This window comes from Talpa occidentalis, unplaced genomic scaffold (genome assembly GCF_014898055.3).
Source record: "Talpa occidentalis isolate TD23 unplaced genomic scaffold, MPIMG_talOcc4v2.1 talOcc4.17, whole genome shotgun sequence".
NCBI lineage: Eukaryota > Metazoa > Chordata > Mammalia > Eulipotyphla > Talpidae > Talpa > Talpa occidentalis.
In genome coordinates, this window is record NW_023601754.1 from 322,232 (window position 1) to 347,262 (window position 25,031).

The window sequence follows — 25,031 nt, forward strand, 5'->3', positions numbered from 1 at the left end:
CCTTAGGCCCTCGGCGTGCGCTGACGTGCTCCCTGCACGCGGGTGGGGGCTGCCGGCCGCCCGGGCCCTGCGTGGGAGCCGGGCCTTCTCCGCGGCGCGGGCGGCAGGGCCGCGGCAGGCCGAGGCGAGCAGGTGCCGCGCCATCTGCGCCCTGACCTGCTTGGACGCTGGCCCAGCAGGGGCGGGGCTCGGAGCGGCTCTGGCAGGGGCCGGTCCCTCTGCTGCTGCCGGGGCGGGCCCTTCCGTCCACGGGATGGCTCCAGGGCTGGGGGGTGGCCCTGGGCGCCTTTCGGGTCAGGGCCTCCAGGGATGGCGAGACCCGGCTCCTGCCTGGATGCTGGCGGGCGGGGCTGCTGCCCTGCTCCCCCCGAGGGCGCAGCCTGTGGGCCTCCCCAAGCTCAGGGGAGCCAGCCCCGGGCCCCCCACCTTCCCCCACCTGCCTCTGGCCATCTGTCCCCTGTCCAACTGCACACCGGAGGCCGAGGCTGGGCCTTGGGTGGGCTGGGGGCCTCCGGGGGACGCTGGGGAATCCAGCCCTGGAGCGGGGCTGCTGAGGGAGGGGGTGTGGCAACCGGGCCACCGGGCCAGCAGGGCTGGGGGCAGAGGGCCCCGCGGGGACAGGCATCCGGGTGCTGCTGGCTGAGGCAGGCCTGGGGCTAAGCAGCCCTGACTTCAGACCCACAGCCCAGAGGGCGCTGGCCAAGGCCAGGCGTGCGGCATGGACGCTGCCCTGTTCCGGGAAGAGCCTGCCGCTGGCCACTCTGTGCCGCGGCCCCCGGTGCCAGGCCCCTCCCAGGCCATGGGCCTTCAGCGCAGAGGAAGTGCTGGGGCTGCTCTGGGGGACGAGCTGGAGGCTCCCCACACCGGGATGGCGCAGCAGCGGTGAGGGCTCCCCAAGGGCGCGACAGTCAGGCGAGGGGGGGGGGCAGAGTGGGAGGCCGTGCGGGAGGACACACGGGGGCCGCAACTGGGCGGGGGCTGGGGCTGTGGGTGGGGCGGGCAGGGCGGCCGTGGGCTGGGCCTGGACTCTCCAGCACCCCAGTACAAGCAGAAGAGCTGCTCTCCAGCCGTCGCGGGAGGTCCACCGACCAGGGGGTGGGCGCAGACAGCTGGGGGGGCGGGGTGACCGCCGGAGGCCCCCCGAAGGGACCCTGGGGCAGCTCCCTTGTCCAGCCCACAGGCAGCTGCACGCACCTCGGGCCGGCGCCCGGCCTGCCGGCTCCAGCAGGGGGCAGTGTGGCTCCAGGGAAGGCCCGCGGCGACAGGGTGGGGGTGAAGAGCCAGACAAACGACGGGAGGGAGGGCTGGTCCCGCCCCTCTCCCTGCCTGCCCACACCCGCGGGCGCCCTCCACCGCAGCCCTCCTCTGGGGGGCACGGCTGTGCCACAGGCTGGCAGAGTCCTGCCGCGTCCACCCTGGGGGGCCGCCAGCCGCTCAGGCCACCCAGCGCCCTCAGGCCGGTGGGGATGAACCCGCTTGGGGTGCTGAGGGCCAGAGGCCGGGTGGATACTGCCCTCTAGCTAGCTGGGGAGAGGGAGCCGGGGATGGGGGCCCGGCTGCAGCCGGGGCTCATGGGCTCAGCAGGCATCTTCCCTTGGGGAGTCGGCCCCCTGTGGGGCCACTTCGCAGGCCCTGGGTGCCAAGGAAGGGCACGAGGAGGCAGCAGTCAGGGAGGCCAGGCCGGGCCCTCACAGCAGTTCTCCGCACTCCTGCCCCCTCCACGTGGGGCCCCTGTGCGGCGGGTGCCCCAACCCAGCTCAGGGACCAGGTGGCCGTTCTGGCCCAAAGCTCCCGGCCCCTCCCCTCTGCCCACTCACCTGGGCCGGCCCAGACATGCGCGGGTCCTCCCGTGCCAGCCCCTCCCTCTAGGCGCAAGGACGACAGCCGCCCCCAGAGCCAGCAGGGGGCACAGGGTTCGGCCCCATCCCAGGGCGCTTTGTGCAAAGAAATCGGTTTTCGGGAGGGCGAGGAAGTGGCGCGTGTGACTGAGACAAAGCGAAGCTGCGTGGGCATGCGGGGGGCGGGGGCCGGCGCCTGGCAGAGTCGGGGAGCGTTCACAGATGCGGCCGGCCCGGGCCGAGACAGGTGCAGCCCCCCCATCTGGAGGCCCAGGCTCTGGCCGGCCACCGTGATGTGGGGAGGCCCTCGCCCGGCCAGGACGTCACTATAGTCACCCAGAGACAGCACGAGCCTGGGAGAACACCCCGTGGGCGCCCTCGGCCCACGCCAGATGTGCGGAGCGGGCGGGGACCAGGCTACAGGGCCCCCGAGACGGCCACCGTGAGTGCTGCAGGGACAGAGGTCACCTCAGGGGGCAGCAGCAGGGCGAGGCCAGGGCAGGGCCCGCTCCCCCTGTATGTGTCTGGGGTGAAGCCAGGGCCAGGACCGGGAGTGTAGGAATGGAAGTGGCCACAGGCCGAGGACCAGGCACCGGAGCAGTCGGGGGCGCCGGGAGAGCGGGCCTGGGCCCGGGCAGTGGCACCGCAAGAGACACAGGTGGGCTCGCCGGGAGTCAGGCTCCGAATAAACCAGGACTGGCTGAGCCTGCCCACCCCCGAGATAAAGTGCGGCCCAGCACCATGCCCGACCCTGGGGTGAGAAGCAGGTGGGCCAGAACATGGGGTGGCGCTGCCTCTGGCTGGGCGCAGGGCACACACTGGTCAGCTGGCCTGGGAGGCCCCACGAAGACCCTGAAGCCACCAGGCCCCTGCGAGCCACCCTGGCCCCACACCACGCACGGGCTCCCGAGCCCGGACCCGGGCCGCGACCCCAGAGGCCTGGGAATCCGCGTCTCCTGGCTCACGGGCGCCCCACTGCGCACACTGGCGCCTCTGTTACAGGGCACGGCCTGCCTCGCTCGTCATCTCCCCACACAGGGGCCGAGGTGCCAGGACGCGGCCTCCCGGCTACGCGGGGCATGCAGACGTGGGATGAGGCCACGGGTGAGGGCCTGTCACACGGGCGACTCAGGCCCAGCCCCACCCCAGTGTGCCCTCCCAGGATGTGGAGGGAGCCGATACCTGTCGGTCCGGGGGCACTGCTGACCGGGCATGGCCAGGCTGGCTGGGATGCCGGGTCCCCGGGGCGGCACTCCAGGAACTCGTGCTGGAGCCAAGTGGCCAGCCGCCTGTGGACACCACCGAGTGCCCGGCGAGGGCATGGCCACGAGACTGGACGAGAGGTGCCCGGCCCAGGGCTGTAGGGGGAGCAGGCAGAGGTGGGTGTGGCAGCGCAGAGTGAGGGGAAGGGGTCTGGAGATGAGAGGTCCCAGGAGAGGATCCTTTATGGACTAAAAGTTTTAAATTTGCTTTGCTGGGCCTCCCCGGCAGCGCAAGGGGTTAAGACGCAACCTATGGAGCTGTCCGCAGCCGCTGCAGCACCAGTTCGATCCCCGGCCACCGGAGGAGGGTCCCACATGGCGCGCAGACCTCTCCTGCCGCCCGCTGCTCCCCCCAGCAGTGTCCTTCGGTCCGTCTGCCTGTTCTGCTCCCCGCTCTGGCTCTGGCGAGTCTCCCACCCCCCACCTCTGGCCTGCAGCCCAGGTCTCGCATGCATAAATAAACCAATCTTTGAAAACTAATACATGAATTTACTCTTCAGTGCTGGAGTCCTTCAAAATACTCTCACGTAGAAAGTTGATGTGAAACGGAGCTGAAGTTTCCTAAGTCGCGGAGACCTGGGGTTTCTCGGGGCACGGCCCTGTTGCCTGGCAGTCCAGCCCGTCACACACGCCTGCCCATGGGCATGCGCACGCCCAGCACCCCTGCAGAGCCGGCCTTGAGCAGGTGGCTGCTGGCCATGTGCACAGGAGCGGGGCTCTCAGCCCGGCCGTGGAAGGCCCCGTCTCTGGGCGCGGCGCAGACCCAGTGGCACCCTCGCCCGCTCAGCCACCAGGGGCACTGTCCTGGGCACGACCCCGAGCTCAGCAGGTGGATACGGGCCCTGTTCCCCAAATGGGCCCTTGGCTCCTGCCTGGCCACCGGCACCACGGAGCCCAACCCCTGCCCTGAGCCAGGACTTACCCGACATGAGGGCACTGCTGGCTCCAGCTTGGGGGGTGGTGGCTGGGCCTTCCTGCGCGCCCTGCCCGAGTCCTGCCACAGGTCTCCGTGCAGCGCCCAGCACAGCCCACACAGGCTGGGGGGCTCCGAGGAAGGAGGATGGGGGCCGCCCCTGAAGAGGCGGCTTTCTGGGGAGCAAACCCTCACTCCGGGGGCAGCGGACAGTGCAGGGACACACCTGCTCCGTCCCAGGGGAGGGCGACGGGCAGAGCGGTGTGGGCGGAGGACGGGCTCCTGGGGCTGCCGGGGCCAGGTTCTGGCGTCCACGTAGCCTGAGCCTCGCCCAGGTCTGCTGTGTGAGCAGGCGAGAGGCGGCTCTACCCACCGCTGCAGCCACAGCCCCCCTGGCACCTGCCCCTGCCCGAGCGGCGTCCCTCGCCGGCCAGTCCAGGCCCTGCAGGCTCCCGGGGTTCTGTGACGCCCTCCCGCCTTCCGGATCCCTACAGCCTGTGCCCACAGGAAACATGGTGGGGTACGCCCTCACCCGACACCCAGCGTCCCCTCAGCACCTGCGTGCCCACCCAGGAGCCTCAGGCCCGTGGGCCCAGAGGCAAAGACGCGTCGCACTGTTGCGGGTCTTTATTGGCTGTGTCTGGGCACCTGCGGCCCAGGCGCTTTGCAGGGGGTGGGAGGGTGCTGGGGCTCTGCCTGCCCCCCAAGCCACCCACCTCTGTCCAGGCACAGGGCTCTAGGCTGGGCCCGCGGGGGCGCCCTGGGCATCTGGGTAGAATTGCCGGAGCAGATCCTTCTTGTTGATCTTCCCCATCGGGTTCCGCGGGATCTCCTCCACCAGCAGCAGCTCCGCGGGCACGGCGTACGGCGCCAGCACCCCTCTGCAGAGACAGGCGGCCTGAGCACAGCCACCCGGGCCTCTGGCCCCCTCGCGGGGCGGCTCCAGGCCACGGGCTGGGGTTGGTACCCGACCAACCCGCCCCAGAGCGCACTCGGCCCGCTGCCAGGCACACCCAGGCCGGGGCTGGCTGGGACCTGGTGCCCTGCCCGGCTGCCGGCAGCTCAGGCTCCGCGAGGGGCCAGGCCAGGCTCTGCCGGGACGAGTCCAGGACTGGCCTGTCGGCTCTGCTGGGCAGTATGCGCCCTAAGGTGAAGGCCACGCTGGGGGCCGCCCGGGCAGCAGGCCAAGCTGCTCGGCAGAAACACCGCATGGAAAGCTGGTCTGGCCCCTGGATGGCGAGTCTGGGGAGGCAGGGGGCTCGGCAGGCAGGACTGTTCTGCTCTGGGGCCGGCAGCCGCCACTGTGGGGTGGAAGCCAGGGGCTCCCCACGCCGCTGGTGTGTCCACCCCACGCGGCCATTTCGATGTGCAGAGCGTGGGGAGGGAGTGTGGTGGCCGTGAGAGATGCAGGCCGGAAGGCTGGCCCTGGGAGCAGCGGGCGGGGCCCCCACGCAGGGAGCGAGAGCCAGGGCCTGGGTCTCCGCGTGAGAGTCAGGTGGCAAATAGAGGGGAGCCCTTCAGAAAGGACCCTGGGTGTTAGCCCCCCTCCCCGGTGCTCTTGGGGAAGCTGAGGTGGACACAAGGCCCCTGCCCCTCTGGAGACCCCCCGGGGCGTGTCCAGGGTCTGGTCGCCCACAGTCGTCTGCCCCGGCCTGAGCAGGGGAGGGACCAGAGCTGGGAATGGAGACGCGCCTGTGCCCGGGACAGCTCAGCACGGGCGCAGGCTCCGCCTCGGCTGTGAGACCCGAGTAACCGGTCACCCAGGGGTTGGGCCACAGGGACCCCAGCAGGTGCGGCCGTGGGGGTGGGGCCGCTGGAGAGGCCTTGCTGCGCCCGCAGAAACATCCCCAGTGCCGGGCAGTGGGGCGGGCAGGCTGGGGAGAGCAGTGAGGGGGAGCGAAGCACAGCAGCCCCTGGAGCTTCCTTCTGGGCTGAGGACACTGTACGTGGCGGGGCCAGAGCCAGGGCCCCGCCCCACCGGGCCGACTGGGAAGAACGCTTTGGTGCCCAGCTGCCCGCGGCCTGAGGAGCAGGGACGCCGCACTGGGTGAGTGGGGTACGGGGGAGCCAAGGGAGCTGGGTGCGGCCCAGTGCTGCCCGGCACGAGCGGGGCCTGCTCAGCGCGGAGAGTGGGCAGCGGTGGCTGGGAGCATGGCCCTCCAGGCTCCTCATCCCCACATCCACCTGCGTCTCAGGGTGTCCGGAAGCACCACGCCCCCCAGCCCCAGCCCCAAGATCCCACCACCCCCAGATCACAGTCCACTGGCCGCCCCCACTCCCGCCACAGGCCCGCCCTCACCGTGCCCACTCCTTGAGCTCCCTGAGGGACAGCGTGTGTCCTTCCTGAAGGGTCAGCACGGCGGTGACTCGCTGCCCCCACGTCATGTCTGGAACTCCGATCACGGCCACATCTGCAAACAGGGGAATGGTCGGGGTCTTGCACACCTGGGATGATCGTTCAGGCTGCAGGGCACCTGGGAGGGGCAGGGCGGCCAGGGCCCGAGCCCAGAAGACCCTCCTCCTGCCTGCGCCCATGGACGGCCTGAGACGGCTGCCTGGGCCCTTGCAGCTGTGACCTGGCTCACCCCCTGCTGGGACCCCCGGGCCTCCTGTCCTCCCCCAGCCCCCAGGCCAGGCAGAGCCCATGGGCCAGGAGGCGCCTCGGGCCTGGAAGGAGACCCGGTCCCCACATGCGCAGCCCCCGCCCAGCCGGCCTGGACAGGGCGCCCACCTGTGATGCTGGGATGTGCCAGCAGCAGCCGCTCCACCTCCAGGGCGCTGACCTTGTAGCCGCCGCTCTTGAGGATGTCCACGGAGGTGCGGCCCCGGATCCAGTAGGCGCCGTCCCTGAACACGGCCGTGTCACCTGCGGGCGGGCTGGGTCATGGCAGCCGCGGGGTGGAGGCCCCCCCACCTGAGTGCCCTCCCCACACGTGGCCTCCGGCCCTTGGGAGGAGACGGCCAACAGACATCCAGGGCTCTGACCTCAGCCACAGCCTCTTGGGCCGCCCCCCGGGGACAGCGGGCGGCCGTGGTGACCACGGGGCTGGGGCGTCACGGCTGAGCAGCTGGGGGTGGACACAGGGACTCGCTCCCTTGGCCCCGGAATGCAGGTGCACACACAGGCGCAGGCGGGCGGGCTGGGGTGAGGCACACGCGTGTGGAGCACGCTCTCCCTGTGCCGCGTGCCCCGGGGCGGTGACTCGCGCTGAGGGGTGCGGGCGCCTGGGTGGCTCCGAGCGGCGGGTCTGCTGCCCGACCGAGGCGGCGCTGGCTGGAAGGATCTCGGCACCGGCTGGTGGGGCAGCGCCACCCACCACCCACGCGCTCGAGCAGACGCGCACACCCACCGCCTCTCCCGGGAGGCCCGAGGCCTGGCGCCCGCCTGCCCCTGGGCCCCCACGGTCTGGCCTCTGTCCTGCCGGCGGGTCCCCGCTCCGAGGCGGAGTGTTGCGGGCGGCTGCTCCTGCAGCACTCGGCGCGGACGCAGCGAGAGCCCCTGCCTGCTCGGGCTCGCGGGACAGAGCACACGCAGCTCAGGGCGCCCGCACGTCTGTCCCGGGCCTCATCCCTGGCAGCGGGGCCAAGGAGCACCTGAGGGTTTCTGGCCCTAGAATTGGCGGTCTCTTGTCTGAAGCGTGTGCGTGTGCCCTGCCTGTGTGCTTGTTCACACTCACTCTGCTCCATGAGCGCGTGTGCAGGCCCAGTGCACGACGCCACATGCCGCGCTCACGTGTGCTCATGCATGTGCCCTGTGCCGTGTGCCGCGTGCCTGCGTGAGCCTGTGCCCGCCTAAGCCTGTGACCGCCTGTGCCGCGTGCCTGCGTGCCATGTGCCCGCGGCCTGGTGGGGGCGGTGCTGCTCAGGAGGGACCCAACGGGCGAGGGAAGGGCCAGCATCAGGGGGCCTGGGGCAGGGCCGCGACTCGGGTGTCCTCGGGCAGTGGGGGGCCCCAGGGCCCGTGGCTAGAGCGCCTGCATGCGTCCCTGCAGAGCCAGGAGCGGGGACCAAGGGCCCAGGGCTGGTGGCATCACGGGCCCCGACTTCTCCCCTCGTCAGACAAAAGGTGGCGAGGGGCCTGCGCCCGCAGCTTGCCCCGAGGCGGGGGCAGGAGGGGCTGGCCAGGAAAGGGTTAAACCTCATCTCCCCTGATTTCTATTTAGCACCACGCGGTCCCCGCAGGAGCCGGCAGCTGGGAGCTGATTGCGCGGCCTCATCACGCAGCCCGTGTCGCTAATGGCCTGTGACAAAGGCGTGCGGCTCCCGGCTGCCCCCCGAGAGCCAATTAAACACACACACTCCCTTCCTGTTTGCGGTGCATTACAATGAAATTAAACCGAATTTCAAAATCATTTTCTCCTAAAGACATCTCTTTACAATAATTAATGCACGCGACGCGCTTTCAGCTGGCACGGCCCTCAGGAGGGCGCTGAGCCACCTCCACACCGCCCGCCCGCCCACCCGAGCAACCACCACCCCGCACCCCGCGCCCTGCCGCCAGCGATGCCCACGGGCTCTGCGGCCTGCGTGGTCAGAGGGAGAGCCCGTAGCTGTCCAGCTGACTTTAAGGGGAAGGGGAAGGTCAGAGCAAGTCTGGGTGCCCCATCGGGACGGCCCGGCCCCTGGGAGCCTTGCGCAACAGAGCAGGGCAGCTCGAGCGCATGCCCAGGACACCACCTTGGAGGGCAGTGAAGGGATGTGACGAGGCCGCCAGGCAGCCGTGAGCCCTGGGCCAGCTGCACCTGCACAGACAGCGGAGGCCACAGGGAAGGCCATCGGCCCAGCCCTGCTCCCAGCTCTGACCAGTCCTGGACACGCACCTCCCAGGTGCCATGGGCACAGACAGGCGTGGAGGCCGGGACAGGGTCCTCTACCCACATAGGTGAGCGTCCACGAGGGCTGTGGGCACACACGGTGGACGTGGGGCTGAGCCGGACCAGCAAGCATGGCCCGAGGTGCCACCTGCCCCCAAAGCCCCCCAGGCCTCACAGACGTCCAGCAGCTGGGTCCCCAGAACACCGAGATGCCTGGGGCTCCACACAGTGCCCAGTCCATCACTAGTGACCCCAGTAGACAGAGGACACGGCCTGAGCACTGGACACTGGCCTCTCCTCTCACTGTTGCTGTCAGGAGGCTCCGCCCCATAGCGGGGACCAGGCCTGCGCGGGAGGCCGGGAGAAGGCTTTCCGTTTTGAACAAAACTACCTTAAGGCATCACAAACATTGTGTCCCACGCGGCAGCTCTGAAGGCACAGGCATACCCTGGAGTGGGGGTGCACAGCTGCGAACAGCACCCCGCTTGGGGAGAGAGCGCCCAGCCTGCCGGCTGGAAGACCCCAGGGGCCCTGGTGGGCAGACACCGGGGTGGCCACACCCCACCCGGCCCTCCTACCTGTCTTGAACCAGCCGTCCGGGGTGAAGGCGCCCTTGGTGGCCTCCGGCTTGTCCCAGTACTCCCGAAACACAGAGGGTCCCCTGACCAAGAGCTCCCCTTCCTTCTCCTTGAGCCCCGGGGTCACCTGCAGCATGGGGGCAGCAGTGAGCCGGGCACACACGGGCTTGTCCTCCCTGGCCTGCCCTGGCTGCCAGCCTCTGGGAAGCGGGCACTGTGGGGGCAACTGAACCCACAGCGGCCGGCCAGCCCTTGGGGGGCAGCGTCCACGCCTCTCGGCCGCGCTCCTAACAGGGGGGCCCCGGCTGGGCCACGGGCGACACGGCAGCCCGGAGCCAACAGAACACGTTTCCTTCCCAACATCCTATCCTCCAGCCCCACACCTCCAGGCCGCACCCGCCCAGCACCACAGCCCAGCCCAGTGTCCTGGCACTGACAGCTCTCAGGAGCCACTGCTCTCAGACCTCACGCGTGCCTCCCGGCCGGCACCTGTCCCTGCCCTGGCACCCAGCAGGGCATCCGTCGGGCGACAGTGGTTACCAGAGTCGGGGCCCAGGGAGAGCAGGTGGGTAGCTGGGGTGGTACCGGGCAGGTGGCCAGGTGGCTAGTAAGCATAGGCCTGCACGTCCGTGGTTTCAGAAGCAGAGGCCGAGAGCCAGTGGGAGGGGGCTCTCTGGCCACCACTCGGTGTGTGGTCAGTAGCAGGTGGACACAGGGGAGGCATTTTCCTGGGCAAACAGGACACCTACTTCTTGCTGTCTTCTAAGAAATTTCATAAAGTTACACCGAAAAGCACCCGAGTCTTAGTTGCTGGAGCTGCCACGTCCCACCCTCATCTCAGAGGAAGACAGAACGGCCAGCTGGGGCGAGCATGGGGGCTGGAGGCCCCTCCTCTGAGCCACATGGGGCCATAAGCCTGGGAGTCGGCCAAGAGAAAGCAACTGCCTGTGAAATCCAGCGCCACCTCCTGGGTCCCTGGGGCTCTGGGCCCTGCTCCCGCCCCAGCAGGCCTGCAGCTGACACGAGACCGTGCAGCCCTCCTGCCCCGGCCGTGGCTGTGGAGTCGCCAGTCCAAGCCCGTCCACCAGCAGCGCCTGTGTCCGCCGTACGGGGTGGGCAAGGCCTGACCCAAGAGCGCGCACCCCTGAGGCCGGGGGCGGTGCCGGGCATGGAGAACCCTTCCCAAGCCGTCGCCAGCCCGCTGGGCGGCCGGCCGGGACAGCGGTGCACCTGGGTCCCCTGCTCGTTGCCTTCCGCGTGGAGGACATAGGGGCCGCCGTCCTTCTGCGGGTGCTCCGAGACGATGCGCACCTCGACGCCAGGCAGCGGGGTCCCCACGGATCCTGCAAGGAGGGGCGGCGGGAAGGAGACCTGGGGCCCTGCCGGGAGGATGGCCCCGGGCCGGGCCCCCGCATGCAGGCGTGGGGGGCATACCTGGCAGGCGGGCGGCGGGGCTCAGCGGGTTGGACAGGGCCATGCCGATCTCCGTCATGCCGTACCGCTCCAGCAGGGTGTGGCCCGTGAGGGCCCGCCACCGCTCCAGCACCGGCAGGGGCAGGGCGGCCGAGCCCGACACCATCAGCCTGCCGGCGAGAGGGGCGGCCTGAGCGTCGCCGGGACGGGCCGCTGGACGGGGCGGCAGGGACAGCGCCCCGCTGGCCACACTGCCGCTCGGGACGCCTGTCACACCCGCAGTCAGGGCGGACCTCAAACTTTGTTCCTCGAAAAGAACAAGTCGGCGCGCTTGATGGCAGCGGCCGCTCAAGGAAAAGGAGGCAACGGGGGTTCGCGGCCTTCCTTGAGGGCCCCCGCCCACTGCTGGGCTGTGTCTCAGCCGCGCCAGCAGGGCTCCCGCCAGGCCAGCAGGCAGAGCAGCCGGGGCCTGCGGAAAAGCAGGGGAAGGCCCCGCGAGGCCCTGGCCCGGGAACACCCACGGGGCGTCCCTGCCGGGAAGGGTGCGTGCCCCAGGAGGGGGAGGGCGGGGCGTCCTGCAGAGGCGGCGTCTGGGAACCCCCTCCCCGTGGAGCATGGGGACGAGGCCCCCTCGGCGTCCTCTCCTGCCCCCAGACAGACGGACGCACGCAGGCGCGGGGGCACACGGAGCGCCCCGGGGTGCGGGTGAGCCGCGCGCGGAAGAGGCCAGCCTCCTGAGAGCTGGCCGCGCGGACGGCGCTGGGCTCCGCGCGGGAAGCCGGGCCGCCCTCACCTGATGTTCTCCTCGCAGACGGCGCGGACAAAGTCCCGCACGTGCGGCTGGGCGAAGTGCCTGTCGTGGTAGTCCATCAGCTTGGAGTAGATGGTGGGCACCGCCATGAACACGTTCACCCGCGGGGCTTCCGAGCTCAGGAGCTTTTCCCAAACCTGAGCGAGAAAAAGGGAGGCCCTCAAGAGAGACAGGTGGAGGGAGTGACCTGGCCAGGGGGACTCTGGCAGGAGTCGCCCGCTCACCCCTCCAAGGTCAGCCCCACCGTGCAGCGGGACTCCAGCCCACGGAGGACAGGTGCACACTGCCGCCAGCAGCTCAGGCCTGCACGAGCCCACCTGGCCTCAGGGGCCGCCAGCCCAGGCAGAGCCGGGGGCTCACATGGGGGCCTCCCCCTGCCCCCACCAGCCGGCCCCACAGACTCGCCTGCTGGGCGCTGAACTCAGGCAGCATCACGCAGGTGGCGCCCACCCAGAGCGGGCACAGCAGCTTGTTGACCACGCCGTGGACGTGGTGCAGCGGGAGCACGTGCAGGATGACGTCATCCTTGGTCCAGGCCCATCTGTGCACCAGCCCGGTCACCTGCAGACAAGCTCTGCTCAGCCCAGGCGACCGCAGCTCTCGGGGGGCACCTGGGCCTCCACGCGAGAAGGGCTGCGGCTCCGTGGCCCGGGAACGCCAGTTCCGAGTCCGAGCTCACTTCTGGCTCCTGCTGCGCAGCGCAGTGGGCACGTCAGCGCTTCTGGACGCGAGAGCGAGTCAGCCCAGGGGCCGGGGAGTCTGCAGCCGGGGTTTGGGGGCTAAAGTTCAGTCCTGTGCCTGGCAGATGGGACAGGAGCTTAAGCCGAGGAGGGGAGCTGACGCGGAGGCCTTGGGCAGACGGGGGGCCCCGAGATATGGCTGAGACGGGACCTCACCGCCCCCTGCACCCAGCGAAGCCTGGGGTAAGTTCTCAAACTGCAGGGCCTGCCAGGCCTTGGCAGGCAGCACCCCACAACCATGTCCTAATCTCAGGGTGCCCCCAACTCAAAAAACAGGCATCCTCGCCTGTCCTCAGCAGACACCCTCGACTCGCCCTGTGTCCACCGCAGGCACACAGGATCTGCCCTTCCTACTGCCCCCTCGCCCCCCGGCGCCCCTCGCGGCATGGCCGAGGCTGAAGACAAGCAGGGCACGTGGCCGTGGCCAGAGCATCCCGTGGGTCCCAAGAGGGACCTGCAGTTGGTGTCCTTGCAAACCCCCAGCACCGTGCGTCTCGTCCACCTCGTCCCATGGGAGCCCTCAGGGGGCCTAAAGCCCTCCACCCCCCAGGCTGCTCCAGGCCAGCCCCCCTCGCCAGCCCGGCGTCCTCAGAGGTCCTTCGGGGGGACTCGGGGGGCTGGCAGGCGGTGACAGCCCTGGGAAAGTGAGCGGCCACCGGGAAGGCACTTGGCCTGCACCGCGGGGACCCCAACAGCCGCACACTCACCACAGCCCTGATGTTGTGATGGGTACTCAGGACACCTTTGGGCCTGCCCGTGGTCCCGCTGGTGTAGATGATCATGGCGCCCCGGTCCCGCCAGTCCCGCTCGGGCATGGCCCCCTCGCTAGGCTCCTCGGCCCCGTCGCAGACCTCGGGCGTGAGTGGCAGGAGCGGGACACCCAGCTTCCCGGCCACGGGGCGCAGCAGCTCCACGTGCTCCAGGCCGGCGAGCACCACGGAGCTGCGCGAGTCCTGGAGGAAGTACTCCAGTTGGGCTGGCGGGTGCCCGCGGGGCAGGGGCACGGCCACGCCCCCGCTCATCCACACGGCCCACTGGGCCAGCACGTAGGAGGCATCGTTGGAGCACAGGAAGGCGACCCTCTCCTCGCCAAGGTCCCCACCCGCGCAGGCACGCAGCCCGCACAGTTCCCGGGCCAGGCGGCAGCTACGCCGGTACAGCTCTCGGTAGGTGTGGCGGCCATGGCGGTCCACCAGCGCCGTCCTGTCTCCGAAGGCCAGGGCACGGGTGAACACCGGGGCGCTCCTGTCGGGCTGGGATGCCGGGGCCAAGTGCAGGGAGGCGCTCCGGCTGTGCCGCGCCTGGGGAGCCGGCCGGCAGGGGGCCAGGGCCCGGACCAGGCGCCGGAAGGACATCGCCACGTGGGGCCACACCGCGCTGACCAACATGGTGACTGGAACGAAGCTGAAAGAGAGGGCGCTGGGGTGAGAGCGGCCTGAGCGAGCAAGATGCAGAGCGGTCACCTGCCGAGCCCTCGCCCCGCCCCCGAGTCAGGAGGCACCCCAGCAAGGAGAGCGCCTGCCCCGGGACACGCCTACCACTCAGGCGCTAGCTTAGCCGCATGAGTTTAAGGACCCCCGGGCCCTCAAACACCCTGAAACAATGAACCGAACCAGGCAAAACCGAAGAAGCTCCTGGAGCGCGACGCACCTGTGGCTGTTTCGGAACGACAGTGTTCCGGGGTCTGAGTCGGGACTCAGCGGGAACGCGCCCGCGGGCAGCCTGGACACCAGGCGCCAGCAGGCTCAGGCGGGCCCCGCCCTGGGCGGCCCGCAGCACAGTGGGCGCTGGGAGGCCGGCGGAGGCCTGGAAGCAGGCTCCTGGGTGAGGGGCGGACTGTTTCCAACCTGGAACCTGGCTCCGCGGCGCCCGGGGCTGGCAGGACTGGACAACCACCGAGCCAGCAGCAGCAGCAGCAGGAAGCTGGGCCCGCGGCCGGGCGGCCAAGCTCCTGCAGGACAGGAGGGCCGGGCAGGGCCCGGGGAGTCTGCCTGCTCTGCCCGCGCCGTGAGCACCGCAGCCGGGGCGGCCGGCGGCGATCCTCAGTGTCACGCGCCCGGGGACTGAAGTGTCCCCAACACAGCCCCCCAGGCAGAAGGGGAGCCGCTGGGTGCCGCCCCTCGGCCAGAGAGCGTCCCTGACCCCGAGCGGCCGCTGGCCCACGGGTGCTGCCGCAGTTAGGCCCGGCCGGTCCTCACCTCGCGCTCGCACGGCGGCCCCCTGGCCAATGAGCTCGGCGCCCGCTTCCCACCCCATGGACCCGGGGAAAACTCAAAGTTGGGGCCCACCCCACGGCGGTCCTGGCGACGGGGAGGGGGCGCAGGCCCGGCCCTGGAGGACCGCCGGGCCCTGGACGGCTGCAGTTCAAGCCGCGCAAGGAGCCAGGCCCCGCGCCCCCCACGCCCCCAGGGTGGCTCTCCTGCGCGGGGACCCCACGGGGGGGGGCAGCGCGCTCCACACTGCCCGCTGTCGGGCGGAACCCGCGGCCCCTCAGAGGCCCCGGCAGCCGCTGGGGTCCGGGCTCCCCCGCGCCGGGCGCCGACCGCGGCCGCCGGACACCCGCGCCGAGGCCCCGTCTCCCCGCCCGCGCCCCGCGGCCAGGTCCCCCCGCGACCGGCGAGGGTCCCGCCAGCAGCCCGCGGGTGGGGGCGCCCCAAGTTGCGTCTTGGGGAACAGACTGCTCGCCGCACGCGGGAGCCCCGACCCGCGCGGGAAGGCGCCCCGGCAGGGAGCGGGCGGCCGGGTGCGGGGTCCCGGCAGTGCAGGGGCGGGGGCGGGGGTCACGGGGCGGGGGCGGGGGGTCACGGGCCGCGGGGGCGGAGGGCGGGGGCGGCGGGGGTCGCGGGCCGCGGGTCGCGGGGGCGGGGGTCACGGGGCGCGGGCCGCGGGGGCGGCGGGGGTCGCGGGCCGCGGGGGCGACGGGGGTCGCGGGGCGCGGGCCGCGGGGGCGGGGCGCTCTACCTCCGCCGGGGTGTCCCGCGCCGCCGCTCGGGCCGGAACCGGAACCGGCGCGCACCGCGTCCGTCCGGGCGGGCTCCCCCGGAGCGGCGGCCCCGGCGCGCGGGTTCCGGCGGTCGGCGGGTCCCCGGGGCGGGCGCGGCCCCCAGGAAGGCCCCGGCCGGCGGGCCGGGACGCGACCCGGGCGGGGCCGGCCGAGCCTGGGGGTGAGCGCGCGGAGCCCGCGGTCTCGCCCCCTCCGAGGCCGGCGCCGCGCCCCCCGGCCCCCCGGTACCCCCCGGCCCCCCGGTACCCCCCGGCCCTCCGGCCCCCGGTCCCCCGGCCCCCCGTACCCCCGGCCCCCCCCGTGCCCCCGGCCCCCCCGTGCCCCCCCCCCGTGCCCCCCCGTGCCCCCCCGGCCCCCCGTGCCCGGGGTCTGAGGGCGCCGGCCGAGGGGCGCAGCCGGGCCGCGTCAGGCCGGGAAGCGGGGCGGGGCGCCTCAGGGGCCGCCCGCAGCCCATGGGGCCGACGTTGGGGGCCGGGGCCGAGCGCCACGCACCCCTCTCCCCGCCGCGGGGCCGCCGCGAGCCAGGCTCCTCCCGCGGCCGCTGCGGGCGGCCGGCCCCGAGGCCCCGGCGGGAGGCGCGGGCGCACCGGGGCTCTGCCCTGCGCGGGGTCGGGCCGGCCTCCCCCGCCCGCGGCCGCCCCCGGGGTGTCTGGCTCCGGTCGGTCTCGTGGACCCCACGCCTGCTGTCCGCGCAGGGTCCCGGGAGACGCCGCCGCGCCCGCCAGGCTCCCCCCGGCAGCCTCGGGGCGGGGGTCCCACTGGCCCCCGAGGGCTGGAGCGCGGGCGCGGCCGGTGGCGCAGGGGCCTGCCCTGGGCTCCGACCTCCCCCCGGGCCCCCGGAGCCCCTCTCTGGTCAGTGCCCGCCCCACCGTGCTCTGCGGGTGAGGGGCTCCTGGGTTTAACCAGAGGGACAGCCGGGTGGTCCTGGCCCTTGTCCCGCGGGCCCTCCCTGCTGCTGCCCACGTGCTCCCAAGAGCTGTGCTCCCAGGCCCTGGCCGCGGGGCCTACCTGTCCCCCCGCGGGCGGCCCAGGAGAGCTGCGCTCGAGCACGCACAGGAGGCGGCCCAGCGCTCCCAGCTCTCAGGGCATCCCGGCTGCAAGCAGTGTCCAGGCCCACGTGGATTGGGCTTCCAGGAGCTGATGAGGCTCAGGGAGGACGAGGGTTGACAGTGACCAAGTGCTGCCCTGGGGTCTCACGCAATCATGGAATAGCCTCGGTCTGCGTAAGGACTTGGGGCCCAGACCAAGGGCCCTGCCCTTCCTCTGTCTTTCTCGGTGGAGGGAGGGGATGCCCCAGGAAGGAGCCTGTGGGGCCCAGCACCCCTTTCCTGCACACATCACAGAAGACACAGGGGTCTTCTATCTCACAGATCCTAAGACAAGAAACTGATGGGGTGGGCACCACGGAGCAAGTGGCCGAAGTCAGCAGCCCAGAGCCGTCCAGCCTGGCAGACGTCCACCCAGGCAGCTGGCCCCGGTGGGTTCTGGCAGAAGCAAAGGGACACAGGCCCCTGGACGCCCGCAAGTCACTGCCACCTGCCCTACCCCTGGTGAGGCTGGGGTGGGCACTCCAGGAGAGCACGGTGCTGGATGAGGGACAGGTCAGTGTCCCCAGCACGTGGGTAGCCAAGTGATTCTGGCTGGGGGGTGGTGACTGCCCCCTATCACTAGGTGACCATGCAAAAGACCCTCTCCTAGCAGTGGGTGCCTGAACAGAGCACAGCAGAGCCACATGAGGCCAGAAAGGCTGGGGTGGCCACATGGGCAGCTGGCTAGGCAGGGTCTGTCCAGATCCTCCTCTGAGGACAGCTGGGCTCCCCAGGGCCTGGACACCCTGGCAGAAGACTGGCTGTATGCCATCCTTGAAGTCCTGCCGGGGGCACCTGGCCCCTTACCCACAAGCTCGGTACAAAGGCCATTTCGCTTCCCAGCCCAAGCCACTGCCCACATTGAGCAGCTGGGCGGGGGCCTCCAGGAGCCGGGGGCTGTCGAGGAGGCTGGCGGTGTGCGGGGCCTAGGGGCCGGCCCTTCGCTCTCAGGGGCTGGGCGGCAGCTGAGCAGACGTTCCCTGCCCCGGGTGAGGACAAGCTGCAGGCCACCCACAACCACGGAAGTGATGATGCAGGGGTCAGGGACAGTCCCGCCCTCCAAACCAAGCCCTGGACCTGGGTCACCTGCCTCGGGCCACTGGGCACAGCAGGTATGTGATCAGCAGAGCAAGGGGCTCGTCTGAACATGTCTGAGTTCACGGAAGTTTCTAGAAGTAGAGACGGAACGACCTGGCCCGAGGCTGCACCTCCTTGCTGGACTCCTGCAGCCCTGGGGGCTTTCTGGCTCCCATCCCGAAGGAAGCGCTTCTGGGACGCAAGGCCTGGTTTGTGGGGCCACAGAGGTGCACCCTCTTGGGGCACCTGGTGGGCAGGCACGGGGGGCGGGGTTCCCTGGGCCAGCTGTGGCTCCTTCAGGCTCCATCCCAGGGCAGCGTGTGCCCCAGGCTTGGCCCCAGGCCCACCGAGGCAGGTCTGGACCAGGGACCGGCGGCCGCAACAAGGGTGCCGCCTCAGTGCACAGGCGCCCTGCCCTCCGCGTGGCCTGCGAGTTCCTCCCGGGAGAAGAGGGAGGGGCTTCTCATGCCCCCAGGGCGAGGGGCGGCAGCACCAGGGACACGTTCCCACGGGCAGGGGAGGAGACCGGGCTTCTGAGTGGATGCTGTGCCCGCTGGACCCATGGCGGCTGAGGGGCGGGGGGCTCGGACACCCGCACGCTGCACCGGGCCTCAAAGGCAGCTCCCGCAGCAGCGCCGGCCGATCGAGCCCTGGGCACCCGGGTCTGCGTCGGGCTTGGGCGGCCTCCGCCCCGGCGGGGGTGGGTGCCCAAGAGTGACGGGTGACCCCCACCTACCCTGCCACCCGGGGCTTGGTGGGCGGGCCCGGGGTCACGGGCTCAGGTCGCAGGCAGCCCACGCTTCCGGGGCCCGCCGAGCCCTGGAAACTCCAGCGGGGCCTCCCCACTCTCCCTTCCTCTTTCCCCCGGCCTGGCCGGGCGAGGACCACACCTGGTCACCCACCCTGGGCCGCGGCCTGCAGCCGCGCCACCCCCCCGCCCTTCGCTCCTGGCCAGGGCGTGGGCCAGCGCCCGAGGGCCCAGTGCGCTCTCCTCCTGGAGGACGGTCTGTGGCGGGGGCACCCTCAGGGACCTGGGCACCCGCACGGGGCCGCAGGGGAGACAAAGAGGGTGAGGACCCTGCCCAGCCACGTGGCGGGAGCAGCTCCCGGCGTCTCCTCACAGCCAGTGCAGGCCCGGGACGGCCGGAGGGCGGGTGGCGGCAGGGACGGCCCCCGGAGCTTGTGCAGCCCTGACCGCGTCTCACTCCCGGGACCCAGGCCTCAGCCCTGCTCCAGCGTGGCCGGGGGCCCCAGGAGGGAAGGGCCTGACCGCAGAGCCAGGCCACTGGCTTGTCAGCGTGGCCTTGGGGCTCCACCGGGAAGGGGAGCACGAGGGGAAAGGTGGAGGGGGCGCCGTCGGGCACGGGAGTGGTCCCTTTGGGGGATCCTGGCCATCCTGGGTCTCCACGCAGCTGCCGGGACAGGGTCTCCCTGAAGGCAACCGCACGAGCCCCCACCTCGGCTGTGGCCCCCGGCTGCCCTCGCCCCCAGCTTCCTCTCCCCTGTCGTCTGCGGGGGCTTCGGGGAGCAGAGGGCGGACGGCCGCGGACCGAGCTGGTTTCGTGACCAAACACGTCAAAGCGGACTTGCGTGTCTTAAACCGGGGGCCACGCTGGCCGGTCACACCTCCGCGGTGTTTAGAACATGGTGCCGGGGCCGCATCAGCACCGAGGTCCGAGCCACGCCGCCCGCCCCCGAGGGCTCGAGTGTCTCTTCCACGTCCCCGCGTCCCTGGGGCGAGGCTGAGAAGCCCGGGCAGCATCTCACGTCTCTCTCCACGCGCCTCCAGCCTCCTCCCGGCTCCCCAACCTCCTCCTCCCTTCTCCAGCCTCCTCTCCCCCACGGGGGCCCCGTGGCAGCTTGCTGTGCGCCCCGTGAGCCGTCCCTTCTCGCCACGGCTCGTGCGGCGCTGCCTGCGCTGAAAGACCCGGGCGGGGCAGCCGCTCCTGGCTCCTGGCCTCGGGGGGCCAGCTGCCCTCTCGCCGCGGTGTCCGAGCTCGGGCCTCGGCTTGGTGGGTGCTCTTGAGCACAAAGAGGTCGCTCCCCCTTTATTCCCGATAGCTGGGTCTTCTCCTTTTTTAATCAGCAGGGGTCCTGGGCCTCACCCAAGGCCTTTCCGACGTGGATTGATGTCGGGGTTTTCTCTGGCCCCGAGGTGAGTCTCCAGCGCTGAGCCGGCCTCGCGCAGCTGGAGCCGCTCCCGGTGGGGGCAGGGTTGGGCACCTGCAAGCCCGCTGGGCGAGGTCTGCCAGCCTGTGCGCGCCGAGGGCCTGCGTCTGGGCTCGTGGGCGTCGGCCGCGGTGCCTCCCTCTGCTTTGCCTTTGGTTTGGGTGCCAGGGCAGTGCCCCCCATTGGGCAGAAGAGTTGGGGGGGCTGGGGCTGAACCTCCCTAAAGTGTTAGAATTCTCCAGTGAAAATACCTGGACCCGGGAATGTCTCTCTGGGGAGCTCCGGGCTCCGGTGTGGCTTCCCGGTGGCTCGGGGCCGTCTGCTCCTCCGCCGAGTGCGGGGCCGCGGGCACGGGCGGAGCGTGGGTGGGTGATGCCTGCGCCCGGACTCTGCGGGGCTGCGGGCCTGTGCTGGCCCCCGCGCCATCCCCTAGGGCCGCTGGTCCCCGCCCCGTTGGCCGTCTCGCCGGCTTGTCCCTCTGTGGTGACAGACGGCTTCTGTGCCAGAGGCCGCAGCCCGCAGCCCCCGAGGCGCCCGTGGGTGCTGAGACACTTTAACACACTTCCCTGCATTCTTGACTAATCAAATCAGCAACGAAAAAATACAGAGGAGCCGAGAGATACCATGAATCAGGTTAATGAGGCGGCTCCCACTTTAAGCTCTGCCCTCCGACCAGGAGGCACGTTCTGGGCAAGCTCCCTGGCAGGAGCCCTGCCCCGGGCCACGCTGGGGTGGCAAGGGAAAGAGAAAACCCGGGGAAAGCAGGAGCGAAGAAGGTAAAACAAAAGAAACGAGGCAGAAAAAGTCAGACTCACACCGCATGACACACGGCGGGACCCCAGGGGTCCACAGGTGGCGGGGACGCTCCCGGGAGTGCCCAGCCCCGGGGGAGCCCAGCGCCCAGGAGTGCCCAGCCCTGGCGGAGCCCAGCCGCACGAGGGAGAGCCCCGCGCCCGGGAGAGCCCGCCTCCGGCCGCACGGCCCCGACCGCCCGGTCCCTTCCTCTGACTGTTTCCTCGGAGCAATGTCAAGTCTACGGACGGGCCAGGCAGCCCCAGGACCGCGCGCCCCTGGTGGTCAGCAGCGCCTGGGCCTCGCCCCGGCTGTGTGGTCCCCACGCTCTGTGCACTGAGTGTCCCTTGCTGATGGCGCCCCTCGCCCTGCCTCCTCCCCGCGCCCCGCCCCGCCCTGGGCCCGCTCCGGGAGGTCCTAGGTGGGTACTGGATGCCGGAGAAGCCACGTTCTCAAGTTACATGACGGACGTGGCGCTTCTGGTGACACTTCTGAGGGACTTTTCCAAAGGTGAATGAATGTCCACACACGTTCCCCGGATCCCAACGCTCTGTTGCACAGAGCACGGGGCGCCCACTAGGGACCCCAAGCTGAGGGCGCGCCGGGCACGGAGGAGAGGCGCTGGCCGCGGCGGGTCAGGCGCAGGGCCGCACCCGGGGCTGTGGCTCCGTGGTCTCTTCCGTCCCCGCCCTCGCCGCAGTGGACACGGTGGCTGCTCACACCAGAGGCCCAAGAGGCCGTGCGGGGCGAGGCGGGCTGACAGGCAGCAAAGCGCCGGTGCGGGGAGTGGGCAAGTGCCGGCCCGGGAGACCCGAGGGAGCACCCGAGCGGGGCGGGGCCGGCGGCGGCCCGTGGTGTCCAGGTCCCCCCGCGCAGCCACACCGCGGCCCTGCGGCCTCGCTCTGCACCGCACACGGCCGGGTGCTGGGGACGAGGACGCTGCGGAGGGCGAGGCCCGAGGGTCCTGGCAGGTCAGCGCAAGGGGCTCGCGCGGGCAAGAGCCACCCCTGGCCACTGGGATGGTTGCAGAGCGGCGAGCACGGCCCTAAGACATAAACCCGCCTCAGAAGACACGACAACTGGCCAAATGTAACTATTCGGGTGTGGAAAGAATCGGATTCCATCAAATGAATGCTCCACATCCACATGGGGTGCCCCGGCAGGCGCCAGGCGGGGAGGGCTGGTCAGCAGCCCTGCCTTTGGGGCGAGGGGGGATCCCCACGGCGAGAGCGGGAGCACTGAGGCCCTCGACACCAGGGCCGCCCCACCAAGGAGAGGGGCCCCGCTGAGGGTGCAGACCCCAGGGTCCTGGTGAGTGGGACCTGGAACCCAGGGCTCCCCTCCTCTGCACCCCGCCAGGAATCCTGTTCCCCCCAAGGCAGGCCCAGCCCCAGGCCACAGCTGTTCTGAGCACCTTGGGGACCCTCCAGGGTCCGTGGAAACACTCAGGTCTCCGGAACCGTCCCTGCTCCTCCCAAGGGAGTGGGGACTGGGCTCCGGAGTGCCCCTGACCTGAGGGTCCCCAACTCTGGTGTTGCTAGCACTGCTGCCCCCAGATCTGCACCCCACTTGGGGAAGCAGCCCCATCCTGCCTGTGCCCAGGGACTGGAGTGGCCGCCCTGGGGTCTCGCCTGGGCTGCCGTGGCGAGGCCAGCTCTGCGCCACCGCCCCTCCCGGCGCTGGGCTGCTCCGACGGGGCGCAGGGGGCGGGGCTCGGCGCGTGCGTACGCGTGTCTCGGGCACAGAGCTGGCAGCGTGGCGACACTGTGCTGGGAGCCGGCCGGCTCCGTCCGTGCCAAGTCCCTCCGTGCTGGCCCCGTGGGGATGGGCAGCGGGGAGGGAGGGCGGGGGCTGCGGGAAGATGGACGCTTGCCATGGACAAGCGGCGGGCGGGCGTGCCCATGCCAGCGGGCACCCGGGACCGAGACCCACACAGGCGGCTGGCAGCCTGTCTGGAGGCGCCACCACCGGGCAGAGGAGCCGAGCGGGACCCGCCGGAGTGGCGGTGGAGGCAGTAGGCGTTGCAGGTAGGTCAGGGGCTCTGGGCTGGTGCATGTCGGCCGCACACAGGACGTGGCAGCCAGCTCCAGGGGCACTGGTCCAGGCTCCCGGCCCTCCTGGGCACAGGCCGGGGGGCGAGCACGCGCTGGCATGGGGTGGCCTCCACCCGGCCTGCTGCAGGTACGGTGCAGGTGTCCTGCGGGGCCACGGCCTGCACGCAGCTAGTCAGAGCGGGCTGTGGGCGGCAGGTGGGGTCCCGCACAGCTGCATCTCATGCTCCGCCCTCAGCCCCCCCCAGGCGCTCGGCCGGCCCGCTCAGCCCCACTATTTGGCAGGTGTCCCCAACATCCTGAAGGTTAGCCTCGGTGGGGCCAGGCACATGGGGGGAGCAAGTCCAGAGGGCTGGAGGCCCTGGCGAGCTGTGCCCGCGCCCCTGCCCACCCCATCTGCTGGAGCCCCGCGCCGTGTGCAGACTGTGGACCGCAGCCAAGCCATCGAGGGGCTGGCGGCTGTGCCAGGAGCCCAGCTGCCAGGGTCCAGCAGGCACCCGGTAGGGAGGAGCTATGCCCTGGGCTGTGCCCAGGACACGGCCCTGCTGGACCGTGGAGATGGGGTGAGGTTGGGAGGCTGCTCAGTGGCTGGGGGGCGTGAGTGGGGGGCGGAGGGAGTCATCACCTCAGGGACGCTGGGGGAGCAGAGGCTGGGCTGGGGGTCCAGCAGAGGGGATACTGTTGTGGCACCAGGACAGGCTGGACACTCCCAGAGCAGCCCGTAAAGACCCAGCAAGAAGGGCCCAGGGGCTGTGCACCCCAGGCGCTGGCTGAATCTGGGGGCACCCATGGGCCAGAGGGCCCTATACCTTGAAAACGGGGACTCTAAGGTCTGTGCTGAATGAGGGGCAGCAACCTGGGGAGACCCAGCCCTGGAGGGAGGCTGGACCATAGTGAGGCAGGTGGGTACAGACGAGAGACCCCAGCTGGGGCGGCATCCGTGGGGCTCAGGCCCCCAGGGTACGGCAGAGGAAGGGGCAGCCCCGTGGCAGGAGGAAAACGGGGCTGTGCAGAGGGGCCCGGCCGGCCTCGGCGCAGGGGGCAGCGCGCGGGGCTGGGCGCTGGGGGGCTTACAGGGGCTGCTGCCCAGAGGGCCCTGGAGTCCAGGCCTCGGGTGCTGGGCTGTGAAGTGGTGGGTGCCCTCCATGGAGGTCAGAGGGGGCTGTGGGAGGCCCTCACCTGTAGGCCTGCCGGGTCCTCAAGCGTGGCCCCAGCCCCAGGCCCTCACAGCCCCCACAGCCGCCCATGCAGCTCTGAGCAGACATGGGGACTGTGCGTCCAGGGGGCGGCAGCAGCTTGGCGGGTGCAGACCCCTCCCCAGCCAGCCTCGCCCCACAGCCCCTCCTACCTGGTGCCCGGGGCCGCCGGACCCTTGAGATGGGAGACCCGGGGCTGGGCCCGGCCTGGTGCTGACCTGCGTTCAGGTCTGCACGGCGAGGCCCCCAGCCACCAGCCTGAGGTGCCCACGACCAGCCTGCAGCAGCCCTGGCCAGGCAGGACTTTGTCCACAGAATGGGGTGTGCGGCCAGAGCCAGGGCAGAGCGGGGGCAGGGCCGGGAGAGCACCCGGGGCAGCGGCCAGCAGCTTCCCTCGGCCGCCCCGCCCCTCGCACTCCGCCCCACGGCCGCTCCCCAGAGACGCCCGAGACGTTCCTGGGCCCCAGGCTCTCCCTTATGAAATATTCATGGCGTGTCTGCTCCTGACTGAAAGCCCCGCAGCTCCCACACCTTGGAGGGTGAGCAGCGCGCCGGGGCCTGGCCGGCTCAGCCCCGCAGCCCCACCACGCCTGCCCCCCACGCCCTCCCAGGCGTCCACCTGTGACGCGTTCCTTCGGGGCCGGCGGGTTCTGGACGCGTGGCCCCCTCGTGTGGGGAGTGGCCCGCCGAGAACCCACCGGCCGTCCGCAGCCCTGGTGAGGGGCTCCCGCTGTGCCCGGCCGGCCCTGCACCACCCCTGGGCCGCCCAGCTGAGGCCCCGTGGACTCCAGCCGGCCCCGACCCCACCTGGCCGAGCCAGGACGGGCCCCAGGGACAGAAGACGACGGTGGCCTTCATGCGGGGCCTTGTCAGTGCTGCTGTCCGGGGGCCCTGGGTGAGGCTCCAAGGTCAGGCCGCCTGCCCAAGGCCACAGGCTGAGGTGCAGAGGGACGCGACCAGGACGTCGGTGGGGCCGGCAGACAGGACCCCGCCGGCCCTCCACAGAGGGGGCCCAGGATGCTCAGGCAGTGGCCCTGGGAGGGGTGTGGAGGGCCCTGGCCCACCCTGTGTCCCCGCTGTGAGGCAATGGCCGGGTGTGAGGTGGAGTGACCACGTCCTGCAGCACCAGCGGCCTGCTCTGTGGCGTCTGGGCAGAGGTGGGGAGGCTGCTGCCCGTGCTTCGGCCATGGAGGGCAGGCCAGGCCGCGCCCCAGGAGACAAAGGCCGCTGCCGTGCTCCGGCCCCCAGAGGAGCCCAGTCCCTCCGCACCACCGCCCACAATGCG

The 25,031-nt window shown here is 71.4% G+C and overlaps 1 protein-coding gene across 6 annotated transcripts; it reads right to left on the bottom strand.

Moving 5' to 3' along the window:
• Window positions 1–3,171: 3,171 nt before the first annotated feature.
• Window positions 3,172–15,359, bottom strand: ACSF3 (acyl-CoA synthetase family member 3). 6 transcript variants are annotated; one of them, XR_005125995.2, is made up of 11 exons: window positions 13,077–14,400; window positions 12,035–12,190; window positions 11,612–11,766; window positions 10,840–10,988; window positions 10,636–10,748; window positions 9,406–9,532; window positions 6,745–6,879; window positions 6,313–6,424; window positions 4,730–4,894; window positions 4,023–4,353; window positions 3,172–3,763 (listed from the first exon to the last, which is right to left on the bottom strand). XR_005125995.2 is itself a non-coding variant. In XM_037515737.2 (11 exons), exons 2-10 carry the CDS (start codon window positions 13,755–13,757, stop codon window positions 4,750–4,752), a joined length of 1,773 nt encoding a protein of 590 aa, XP_037371634.1. In that variant the 5' UTR covers window positions 13,758–13,773; window positions 15,331–15,359; the 3' UTR covers window positions 3,172–4,353; window positions 4,730–4,749. The 6 variants fall into 6 exon arrangements, 4 of the variants coding, with proteins under 4 accessions (XP_037371634.1, XP_037371635.1, XP_037371636.1 ...); XR_005125994.2 differs by having other exon boundaries at window positions 3,172–3,789; XM_037515737.2 differs by adding an exon at window positions 15,331–15,359 and having other exon boundaries at window positions 3,172–4,353; window positions 13,077–13,773.
• Window positions 15,360–25,031: the final 9,672 nt, after the last annotated feature.

What these genes read in the sequence shown, in the direction of transcription:
- ACSF3 (XM_037515737.2), bottom strand. Translation starts at nt 13,757, where the DNA reads ATGTTGGTCAGCGCGGTGTGGCCCCACGTGGCGATGTCCTTCCGGCGC. An exon ending in CTGAGTTCAGCGCCCAGCAG is followed by an intron (nt 11,767 to 12,034) that starts GCGAGTCTGTGG and finishes TTTCTCGCTCAG; the next exon opens with GTTTGGGAAAAGCTCCTGAG. An exon ending in GGACGGCTGGTTCAAGACAG is followed by an intron (nt 6,880 to 9,405) that starts GTAGGAGGGCCG and finishes GCCCGCCCGCAG; the next exon opens with GTGACACGGCCGTGTTCAGG.